This window comes from Leptinotarsa decemlineata, unplaced genomic scaffold, assembly GCF_025532065.1.
Source record: "Leptinotarsa decemlineata unplaced genomic scaffold, Ldec_3_MD MMD2_tig00003736_RagTag_RagTag, whole genome shotgun sequence".
NCBI lineage: Eukaryota > Metazoa > Arthropoda > Insecta > Coleoptera > Chrysomelidae > Leptinotarsa > Leptinotarsa decemlineata.
Window position 1 is genome coordinate 335245 of NW_027412593.1, and position 13035 is coordinate 348279.

The 13035-nt window shown below is 31.9% G+C and overlaps 1 protein-coding gene across 4 annotated transcripts in view; it reads left to right on the top strand.

Moving 5' to 3' along the window:
- Positions 1 to 8330, top strand: part of nuf (rab11 family-interacting protein nuf) — a 106817-nt gene extending 98487 nt beyond the window's left edge. For all 4 annotated transcript variants that reach the window (XM_074178223.1, XM_074178222.1, XM_074178224.1 and 1 more), the window contains 2 exons: positions 412 to 706; positions 5319 to 8330. In XM_074178223.1, the coding sequence (XP_074034324.1) occupies positions 412 to 706; positions 5319 to 5444 (421 nt within the window). In that variant the 3' untranslated portion in view covers positions 5445 to 8330. The remainder of the gene's footprint in view (positions 1 to 411; positions 707 to 5318) is intronic.
- The last annotated feature ends 4705 nt before the right edge of the window (positions 8331 to 13035 follow it).

Consider the following 13035-nt stretch of genomic DNA (forward strand, 5'->3'; position numbering starts at 1 on the left):
CGAATCCCGAGCACACAGTTTTTATGCTGACGTAATTAATCGACTCGTGTTACGATATATATAAGTGTATAGTTGAAATTATCAAATTAAAAATGTGTGGTGAGGTGTCTTTTTTAAAATCTGTTTCGGTTATTGAATTTACAATTAGAACATCATTACAAATACTGTTATCCGGTTCAAATTTTAAATTATATGATGCGCCTACTGATGAATACACCGACGAAAAAAAGTTTGCAAAAGTATTCGTGATTTGGTCCTCAGTTATCTTTATAAACTAGAAACAATAATGCATTAAACCTTATGTCATATTTCTAGCAATTATTTTAGAAATAATTTTTTTAATATAGAGTCAAACTTCTGAATATTTACTGTATCCATCCATCAATCTCAGTTCTGATGGTTTTATTTCAGGTTAAAACGGGAGTACGAAGCTCAAGTCCAATTATCTGAAGAACTTTTGGTAGAAATAGAACAACTTCGGGCAGAAGCCCGTACACCTGCATTGCCGACTACATCTCCAGAAACTCTCAGATTGGAGGAATTACATGAAGAGATTTCTTCATTACGAACAGAAAATTCACAACTGAAGGAAACAACTGATGATCTCCAAGCAACTCTTCTTCATGCCAGACTAGAGAGCAACAAAATTCTCAATATGGGAGAAACGAGTTTAGCTGCAGAATTTGAGGTTATGTCACATGATGAGGTAAACTTTGATTTCATTATATTGTTACAGAAATTATCACCTTAGTTACTGTTGGATTGAATGTGCTATTGAGATTTCTGCCAACTTTAGCTAAATATAGGGAAGTTAATTATCTACATATATGTATTGAACATGTTGGAACTAGGTCAAATGGTAAAACAAAAACAAAGTCCCATTTGCTGACTATTGAAATGATATCCGCTTTTCTCCATGCATTAGTTGGTATTCTTTAAACTTTTCTGGAATGACAACTTGCATTATCCTTCACAATCATATAGTCAGGTGGAATGAGGTCTAACTTTGGCTCAAAATATTCTTTAAAGACATCACCTTTCATGTCTTCAAATATCAATAAACTGGAAAAAGGTGTGTTGAATAAAAAAAATATGTGAAAAAAAAGGTAAAATATGAAATCATACAAAATTTGACAGGCTATATCTCGAAAACTAATTGAGTCTGACAAAAAATAGAAAGTGTTCTAAATTCCTACCATCACGTAGTATCATTCCAGAAAAAATCGCGAAAATCCGTGACTATTCCACAAAGTACAATTTAGCCCACTTCCAATGTGGTTAATAATCACCCCATCCTAACTGCTTCAGGTAATGTCTCCTACGGCAAATAATTTCATCATTTTCGATTTAGAGTTGAAATTTGAGTTTTTTAAAATATTCCCCTTACCTACAGAAAATGTTTCCGAAATTTTAGATACTGAAGCACTGAATGTAAATCATCATTTTCGTCATCATTTAGAGATTGCTGTACAGAATCGGATTTGACATCCTTCATATTCCAAATTCCTTCCGATTTTCCCTCAGCATCAAGAAACTCATAAGCCCAGAGTGATACTTGAAAAATATGGAATTAGAGGGACTGTGAAATGGTTCGAGTCATATTTATCAAATCGTCAACAAAGAACGAGAATTATAAAAGATGAGCAGATATTTAAGTCTGATACCAGAGAAAATACTATAGGCATTCCACAGGGAAATGTAACAGGTCCTATTCTATTTGTAATTTTCATGAACGACATCTTAGATATTTTAAATAACGAGGGGGCTACTATCACTAATTATGCGGATGAACAATACTGGTTCCTATCTGCAACTTCAGAAATATAATTACTAAATCATTGCATTCAGTCAAAAAAACACAGCACTGATTATCTAAAAATGACCTTATTCTTAACACCGACAAAACCGTAATTCTATTTAAAACCCTTCAACAAAGAATTGAGTCACCAAAAACTGTTTAATTTAGCAAATGATCAACTGAAAGTAGAAACCTCAATAACATTTTTAGGTATATACATCAATGAGTTTCTTCACTGGCATATCCACATTATAAATTTAGGAAAAAAAATTAATCAAATCTGCTACAGTGTAAGGATTATTAGTACTTATCTTAACAAAACATCATGAAAAATCATATATGCAGCAAATTTTGAGTCTTCTGCAAAATGTGGTAGGTATATTATTCTGGGGATCTTGTAGTTGCATCTCGAATATATTTGGAATTCAAAAAAGGGTGATAAGAACTATGTTCTGTACATTTATGAATGTGTAATGTACTTATTCAAACATAAAGATAAATTCTTGGAAGCGGGATCAAACCATACTTACCCTTTGCGGAATGTCTCCCTATTCATAGACTAACACTAACAGAAAAGCATCCGTCATATGCATCAATCAGTTTTTCAATAAATTACCACAAAATATTAAATCCTGTGAGAACCTTAAAAAATTTAAAAAATATGTGAAAGATTTCCTTATAGACTTGGAACCATATTCAATTCAGGAATATGTGGATTACCGTTAACTTCATTTTATATTAAGATGTTTTTATTCCTACTGCATACTGCTGGTTTTTCTTTTTAATGTTCATACAATCTGTCTGACGTTGTTGCATTTTGTTTTTATACTGCAAAACAATGTAAAGCATACCGTGTAATATATTATATATATTTTTTTTCTTTACCCAAGAATGCGCCGGTCAGGCCCTATACATTCCCCGATACATTCGGTAGGCGCGCCAGCATTATCAACCAACGACCACTCCCCACACCGTGGGGTAAGTGATCATTGGGTCCGAGAATCATGTGCCCTGAGGAAGCGCAGTGAGCCAAGAATGACAGCCTTCTGCATCTGTCCGGCTAAGATTTCTGCCTTAGTGCGGCAGGCCGGTATGATTTTAAGATTCGATAGTTTGAAGAGAAAATCTCGATATTTTATACGTTTTTCCTTCTCTTTTCGGAAGATATTCGTCTCGCCAGGTGCTGAAAACTCCGCGAAAAATAATATTATACGTTTTAATTAATAGTGAAAGGGCCTATGAATTTTGGCGCCAATTTTGCTGAAAAATACTATGCGGCATTCGATTGAAAATGAGCTCTTTTCCAAACTTTATTCCACAACTGATACTTAACATCACGATGGCAAAGTTTAGAATGATATAGGTCTTTTTCAAAAGCTCTATCCAAACGCGTTCAAACGCCCTTGAAGATATATTGATCGATGTAGCCCTGTCAAATTCTGACAGGGATTAGAGTTTGGAAGTCTATGTAGCACCACATGGTCTTTACCATGTATACACATTTCTCTTCTAAAAACCGTGTAAAAGGGCGTTTCTCCGTGCTGTACAGATTGTGCATGCTGCCTTTTGTGAAATTTTATCCCAAATTCTAGGTATTCTAATCAAAAAAAGCGAATGGTTCTCCAAAAGTTTAATAATCGTTCTGGAGTTCACTGTATGCATTGGAAAGAACCAACAGAAATTGAATAAATAGTCAGATATGCTCAAAAGAATTAGGCTAGCTTGCTTAGACGGCCAATTTTCAGCATCAGGTACATAAATACATTACTTACCTCACGTAAATACTCCAAGCTGATTTTTACGTATATTTTAGGCGATATCCTTAAAAATAAATCGCCAATACTTCCAGACACTTTCCGTCGGCCGTATTGCTTTGCAGACACCTTAAAGTTCCCAAAATAATTACCTAAGTTCACGTAAATTCTGATGCTCCATTTTCATATATATTCATCAGACAACAATTTTAAAACTTTTTACAAGACAGACCGATCCAAAGAGCCAATCATCCCCTAAATACAATTTTAAACTTTAGTGGGTAGGAGCGCGGGGGCATTATCAACGGGCATGAGACTGAGTGAGACATGTATTTAGGATATATTGACTTCTCCTCTCTCTTTCTCACTCTCTTACAGTTTGCTTATATCAATTAATTATTAATATTAAAAAAAAATCAGCTAAAAATTGAAAAAATCTGGTAAATAATAAACTTGTAAAGAAATGCTCATTTGACTACATTAGTTTTAGAATTTTATCCTGCAAGCTGTTTTGATAAATTCGAAAAAACTTCAATTTTTTTAAAGAAATGTCAAAAACTCGATAGTGTTAACAAATTTATTGAATAACAGCATTTTTTTTTTAATAATTATTTATTGGGAATTATTGATAAAGAAAATACAAAGTAGAAACTCATTCCTTGAATTCAATTTCAATGCCTCTGTGGGTAGGAGAAGTGGTTATAATATTCCTATCGAACCAACAAATTAGTAACTATACTAACAAAAGTTCTGGTTTTCGACATTGAAGTTTTTTCGAATTTATCAAAACAGCTTGTAGGATAAAATTCTAAAATTAGTGTAGTCAAATGGGCATTTTTTACCAGGTAATTTTAGACTATTTACCTGATTTTTTAATTTTTATCTGATTTTTTTAATATTAATATTAATAAGCAAACTGTAAAAGAATGAAAGAGATAGGAGAAGTCAATATATCCTAATACATGTCTCACTCAGTCTCATGCCCGTGGATAATGCCCTCGCGCTCCTACCCACAGAGGTTTAAAATTGAATTTAGGGGATGATTGGCCACTTGGATGGGTCTGTCTTCTTGTAAAAAGTTTTAAAATTGTCTGATGAACATATATGAAAATGGAGCATCATAATTTACGTGAAACGTGAAGGTAGGTAATTATTTTGGGAGCTTTGAGGCGTCTGCAAAGCAATATGGCCGACGGAAAGTGTCTGAGAGTATTGGAGACTTATTTTTAAGAATATCGCCTAAAAAATACGTAAAAATCAGCTTGGAGAATTTACGTGAGGTAAGTAATTTATTTATGTACCTTGATTACCTGATACCTGAAAATTGGCCGTCTAAGCAAGCCAGCAGGTAGGCATGCGTTCTTAGTACTTGTACATATTTCCTTTGTCAGAAAATATGTGACGTCTGGTGGCCCTGGGATCTTACTCTATATACTAAGGATTCTGGTGTACACTGAAGTAGCCATTTAAAATTCACACACTAATAAGTATAATTCAATTATAACAACACTGATCAAAACGCAAGGGCTTCATCATTAATTCTTAATCTTCAGGTAATAAAGTACCTCGATTATGTACGCCTACGAGACAGCAACTTGAAAATTATTCATTACTCGGATGCTTAGGGAAATAGACTATAAAAGGTTATGATCTCCATCTAACTTTATCTTCTTGTTTTACAAATTTGATATATTCGTATGCCAACTGAAAAGTGTTCCTGCTCATGATATGTGTAATCAATTATTCATAAATAATCTCTCCTTTAGGTTCATCAAGCTCTGAGGGAACAGCAAGAAGTGAACAGGCAACTTCGAACATACATTGAAGGCATTTTACTCAATATTGTAGAAAATCATCCACAGCTGCTTGAAGTGAAACATAGGCCTGTTTGAGCCCTGGAATATTTTGTGAATTTCAAATTTAAACAAAATGGTTGATATATAAAGCGGAACTGTGGTCTAGAGGTTTGACAAAAATTGCTTCTTTATAATGTTCCAACCAAAAGTGCAATATATACAATGAACAATATTGTTCCTTTTGAAAAATATTCATTGAAAATTAACTTTGAAATCTTTACAAAAATAGTAACTAAATGAAAATAAAATAATTTATTTTATTGTAGTTTTACACGCCCAAATCCAGTTTAGTTTTTTAAATTGTTGTTATAATCTGTTCTACAAAACATATAACTTATTAGTTCCACACTATGTTATTTTTCTAATCCTGTGCTTAGGCTTAAATAAAGTTTGTATGAATAAAGTATCGATTCTGGGCTTGACATTTGAAATATTGCACACACAAAAAATTGAAAGCAATCGATCAATGCCAAGCTCACTGTCAACTTTTAGGTGCTCTTATCAACCCAACACATGGTTTACTGAAAGTCACTATTAGCTGTAAGGTATTTTAATGTTTGTTAAGTTTTATATCAAGAAACGAATCGCCAACATTTGTTGTTGTTGTAATTGTCTATCATCTAGGAAATAACAAACTAAAATTCCCATGTCAGATTATTTTCATCGAATTCTTACTGTTGTATATAATAATTTCGAATGTAGTATAGTTTTTAGTTGAAACAAATAATTTTTTGCATAATTAATTAATTCATCTATGCGGGAAAATTCAGTATTTTATTTCCTGGCAAAGTTTTATTATTGAATTTTTTGTTAAAATTATCTCTTAATGAATGATATATTTTTGTAAAAATTTAGAATTACCGCAGATAAAGAAGAGCTAGTAGGATAATTAGGCCAAAATAAACTTTGAATGGTTACCAGTAATTTTATTAATGAGAATATCTTTTAAAGGTCATACAAATTCATTGAACGAAATTAGGATACACTGTTAATGTTAATTTACTGCTAGAATTTCTCACGTGTTTTAATATTGGTGACATATAATGATTAACTAATCGGGTCGCAAAATTTTTGTATATAAATTTAAAGCAATCAGAAAGTTCCTAAAATATTTAAAAGCAAAACTCTCTTTTTTAAAATTTTTTAAAAGTTATATTCCATATCGTATTGTATTTTTTGTCTCAGTTTTTTAAGACCTAACTAACATTTATTTCAGATAACTCTTCAACTTCAACATAATTCAAATATATAATATAAGAAGAGTTGTTTAGTCTTCTGAGCACAAGTGACTATACAGTGCGTTTTATGGGAAATGCTCATATGTTATTGCACCCAGAAGGTTCGAAATAACCTTTATTTGAAGAGTCTCTGGTTCTTTATGACCAAAATACACATCAATTTATCAATTTTGCTCCGTTACTAAGTTTTCATATCTTACGAACCACAGTTTAAATTTTTTCATATTTATTAGAAATATTCTTTCAATATTCTGATGAAAAATGAAATCCAGGTCCGGATTTGAAAAATTTTCAAATTAACACTGTTCACATCAGAATTTTAAAACTTTCTTTGTATTTTTGAAAAGAGCAGAAAAAATTAGGTTAGTCTTCGATATTCCTGCATACAATTTCATTATCTATTAATTTAACTCAAATGTAAATATTTCAAAAAGGCAGATGTACAAAATTTTTAAAAAGGGTTTGTTTCCATTGATAAATTTTCGAGTTTTAACTGACAAAATTATCAACCTTTCAATTACTCTCCAAATTTATGGATTATAATTTCGAAGCAAAACATATTTAAGAGAAAATTTTTATTCACTAACATATAAACACCCTGTATGTGTAACGAAATTATGATGTTCATGAAATATGGTCTTTAAATATCCTCAAACATGGTAGTCGATTAGGTTAAAGTTGGGCGATGTTGCAGGGCAAGTATGAGGTGTACTGCCTATCCAATGATTTGAAAAAGTTTCATTTCAAAAAAGAGTTCATTATTACCCTGTTATGAGAAAGAAATATTCCTCCCACATCAAGAAAAACGGGCATAACTGGCATGCATGCTCGCAGCACTTTTGACTCATTGTGTTTGGGAATATATACAGGGTGTTCGCAAGTTAATTATTGAAATTAGCATTATCTCTACGATATGTTTTCTTGAAGTTCATAACCCACAAATTGAGAAAATAGTATAAAAAAAAAACAAAAAATGCTATCCTAAATTTTGTACACCCTATTATAAAAATATTTACAAGATCAGATCTGGAATCCAATTTTCATTTATATGCTTTTTGCGAGAAATTACCCAAAGAACAATGAATAAGAAAAAAGTAACAATGTAGTTGGTTAGATATGAAATAAATAAATCAAGTATGTCGGTTTCAAAGAATCTGAGGCACATTAAATGTAGGTTATTTGGAATTGTCTCCCGTAATGTATTCGCCTTTTCTAATGAAACACCCTTTATAGTAATAAAAATGGAGCTCAACAATATAAAAGTATATATTCAGTTTGCAAGAAAGTGTTACAAGTTGACGAATGATCCTGTTCATTCAATTTGTTATTGACAGTGATAAAAATTCAAATAGTGTAGCCGTCCTAATTGTGATTATTGGTGTTGGTCAAAAGATAAAAAAGCAAGCGTGATCTTAGCCTGTACTTATACTATACTTGCGTGATATTGTCGGAGTAATTATCTGTACATAAAGTGCAGCTTCTCATCAAGAAGCTATCTAGATTTCTCAAAGCGACAGATAGTTACTTCCAAGAAAATTAATAACATTTTCGAATAATATATTTTATTGTATCCTCTGAATTTTAGATTGTATAAACCGTATTCTGCGGAAGATTTTATATTGATTTTTGTATAAATCTGTTTTTCTTATATATACATTTAGAATAAACATATGCGTTATGGTTATTTTCTTCCACTGATATAATTAATAAAGCCTTAACCTAACCTAAACATCACCTCTTATTACGATTTGGATTTAATCCACCTACCTCGTGTACACAACATTGAGTGTCTAGAATTATTTCTCTAAAACTCCAGAACAGTAGGACATCCATAGAGAATGTAAAAAATCTTGAATCAAAGCTAAGAAGTATAATTGGAGTCGATTATCATTAACAGTAAAGTGAACAGTGGCATACAGTGCCTCAATACTTCTGTTTTTCATTTGGATATACAATGTGTCAATTTCAAAACTTACAATGGGCTGTATCTCACGAACAAAATCTGATATCGAAAAATGCTTAAAACCTTTTCTAGGATAGTAAGCAAAGTGACATGAAAGAGAACTCACCCCCTAGGCCCCACCCACCAAAACTCAAAAAGTTCAAACTACAAACCCCTACTTGTGATACATCATTGAAAATACTATAAAAAATGCTATCCAATGGTATAAATAATTGTACAGGGTGAAGCAATAATTGTGAAACTGACCTAAATGGAATATTTAGTGAGGTTTTTGTTGAACTACAAATTTATTAAAAATGTCAAGTAAATGTTCGAAGTGGGTTCCGTTGTTTTGTAAACAATAATAAAGCCTATTGTCAAAGTCTGCACGAACTTTAATATCAGCTGGCTCACTATGACTTTTTATTTGTAATGCTACCTCCCGTACTATTATATTAAATGATAAGTGTCCGTCGATACTTTTTTTGTTAAATAAAAACTTAACTTAATTTGCCGTTTTTGCAAAACAAGTTGGGAAGATCTGTTTTTTGGGTTCTGTCAGAGTCAATAATTTTTGGTTTGTTTGAGACTTCTAAATGTCATTAGTTTTCATCATTTGTACGATCTGTACTGTCATTCAGCTGTACCTAGTTGTCACGATTGTTTACAGTATATCTGAGCGCGTGGAGATAATTTTCATATTTGACTCGCAGAACCAGTGTTATTTCAAAACAGCTCAAATATTTTATGAAAGGCATCCGGACGTGTACGTCCGCGATTTAATTGAATAGTTTAGAGAAACGGGATCAGTGCAAAATAAAAAAAGGAATGCCCCAAGATTACTGAATGAAGCAACCCAAATTGAGGTCCTTGGAAATTTTGCAATCGAGCCTACTGCATCAACACGTCAAGTATCTGCAGTGACAGGACTTTCACATGAGTCAGTTAGAAAGGTGTTGAAATTACATAAGTTTCACTTGTACAGAACACAAATTCTTCAAAAACTAGGCGATGATGATCAAGACCGACGAATTGAGTTTTGTGAACTCATGACTGAAAGAATTCGCTTTGAACCAAGAATGTGCAAAAATATTTGTTTGTGATGATTGTACTTTTATGCTGAATGGTAATGTAAATAAACATAACTGTCCGTACTGGAGCTATCCAGCTCCAGTTAGGCACTGGTTGGATACTAATTATCCGAACAAATGGATTGGAAGGAGAGGTCCCATTGAATGGCCACCGCGTTCACCAGACTTGGCGCAACCTGACTTTTTTCTGTGGGGTCACCTCAAGTCAGTTGTTTATAAAACTCAACCTGCGTCACTTGGGGAATTGCGAGAAAGAATTACGCAAGCATGTCGCGCCATTACTAGAACATTTGCCAAAGTTCGTGCAGAATTTGAAAATAGGCTGTATTATTGTTTAGGAAACAACGGAACCCACTTTGAACATTTACTCAATTGTCATTTTTAATAAATTTGTAGTTCAATAAAAACCTCATTAAATATTCCATTAAAGCCAGTTTCACAATTATTGCTTCACCCTGTACAATTATTATTTATACCATTGGATAGCATTTTTTATAGTATTTTCAATGATGTATCACAAGTAGGGGTTTGTAATTTAAACTTTTTGAGTTTTGGTGGGTGGGGCCTAGGGGGTTGATGGGGGTGAGTTCTCTTTCATGTCACTTTGCTTACTATCCTAGAAAAGGTTTTAAGCATTTTTCGATATCAGCTTTCGTTCGTGAGATATAGCCCATTGTATGTTTTAAAATTGACACACTGTATAACCTTCCATTAAGCTACTTACAATTTGAGGCGAAAGTTTTAAAGTGAATTTTGGGTTTTGGAAACGAAAAAAACGATAAAAACAAAAATAATCCCAGGCTTATGTGGGAAACTCTTAAAGACATTAATTGATATTAACAAAAAAACTCCATTGAATTCAATATTAATGACGAAGTACAGGCTGATAAATGATAAGAAAGAATTCGTTGAAAAGTTCAATTGTTTCTTCAAAGAGAGTATACACGATATAATACAGTCTATGAATGAGGTGTTTCAGATTGGAACTTCACTAATTATAATATGTATCCTAGTTTTTCTGAATTCAAACAGTTTGTCAATGGGTGATTTGGGGAATATAATTAACTCGCTAGATAATAAAACTAATGTCAAAGACATTTTGGACGCTAAAATGATTAAGAAAATATTACACAGAATTGGGCATGTAATCTTAAATTTCGTAAAAAGCTCTCTACCAAATGCAATTATTGACTGGAAGAAAACAGAAAGTTAAAGTTGATGTGTTTTCTAACGAGATTGACATTAGTGTACCTCGGAGTAGTGTCTCGTGACCGTTATTGTTAATTTTATACCTTAATGATATGGATCTTTTTGTAAAAAGTGATTTCATCAATGTTTTCGCCGATGATACAATACTTGCTTCTTTTGATTTCAATTTAGAGAATGCTATCCATAAGATGAATGCTACACTTGAGGATGTGAATGAGTACTTGAAAATAAATAGACTGAAACTTAACATAGGTAAAACTAAGGCAATGATAATTACATCCAAGCACAAATTCAATAACATAAATGTCAATTAAATTAGTTTAAATATCAATAATGAAAAAATCAATATTGTAACCACCATGAAATATCTTGGAATCCAACAGAATAATCTGTTGCTGCTAAATGATTACTGCAATTATATCTATAAAACAATTTCAAAGAAACTATGGAAACAAGAATACTTGAAACCAATCCATGATACAACCCCATTTCGATTACTGCTCATCCATATTTTACTTCCTGAATCGCAATCAGACAGCAATTACAGAAACTCCAGAACCGTGGAATGAGGATCATCCTTAGATTACCTAAATTTACTAGTATTGCATTTATGTTGGAGTCGTTGCAGTGGCTTTCAGTATCACAGAGATTTTTATATATGATCATGGTTTTCATTTATGAAATTCTCAATAAAATGTCACCATCCTACTTTGAATTCTTCATTAATATTACATCTAACATACATAACCAAAATACAAGAAATCTTGATCTATTATATGTAAACAGAACTAACCAGCACAATTCTATGAAATCATTAGTAATGAAAGGTTTTAGTGATTACAAAAAATTTTCTTATGAAATTAAATCAAGCTGTTTATTGTCATCATTCAAGAAAAAAATTGGAATAAATATTAAAAATAATTGAGTAACTGTTATAATTATTATCGAAAAAGTCCCAATTGCTTGGATTTTTGGAGTTTGATATTTTTGTTTGTTCCGCCTTGTCCAATAACGTAATGTGTTTGTTTGAAGGTGGTTGACAATGTTTCGTGATGTATTTCATCAGTTCGGACTTTCATTGTCTAATATAATATAAATTGATTTGAAATCCCTGATTATATCAGTTTAAATCTTTAGTATTTTTATATTTTGTATATTTTTTTATAGCTTAATATTCGTTTTTGTTATTTGTTTGTATATTAGGGGTTCCTATTTCTAAATAAAGTTCTTCTTGATATTTATGTATGTGTGTAAATGTGATTGTATATGTATGTGTGTATGAATATATACAAAAACAAAAAACTTTTTAAATTGAAAGGGTTATATTTTTAGGAGTGATTAATTGTTGGTACTGATTGGTACCAAAGAGCCCTAAGGCAAGTGTCTTACAGCAAAACATCGATGTCTACCAGTGAGGATGACAGTGTTCCATGTAAGTGAAATTTTTACCTTTTATTTAGTATATTGTGTAGAAATCCTGTGAATAATATCTGATTCAGTTCCATAACGAATATTTGGAATACAAACCGAGTAGAGAAAAGTGTTTTTTGTATAATTTAGTGTCCATATAAAAATATTTCTTTCGAAATAATTTTTCTTTTGTGTAATCCAATGTTTATATGAAAGTAGCTGTCTCAGGAGGGCTCTATCTTCCAGTTTGTGTGAAAGTTACTTCTTTGCATGATCTACACATCTATGTATACAGTTACTTCATTTAAAATTGATTGCTTCCTTCCTTTCTTTGGAAGACTCCCACATTTTTTTGTATCAAGATGGAGTAGTAGAAAGCCAAAAACTTTCTTTCCCAAAAAACTTTTTTTTAATTCAGGTTACTAAAGTGTTATTGCAATGTTTGCTAACCAACCTTCAATGTCCATTTTAAAGTCATAACTCAATGTCCATATGTATATCTTTTGTGAACTTGCAATTTCGACTTATCTTATTTGTATTGTTTCATACATCTGAAAAACCAATAACATTGTTTTCACAAACTTCACAATATAGTATTTTGTGTTGGATATTCGTCCATTCATGTTCGACATTAACAAAAGTAAACCAGTGTAGTAGTAAAACTTGAATGTTTAAGATACTTCCGTTCCGTTCAAGCAACTATCAAATATTAAATAATTTGTGAAAAATAAGCAACA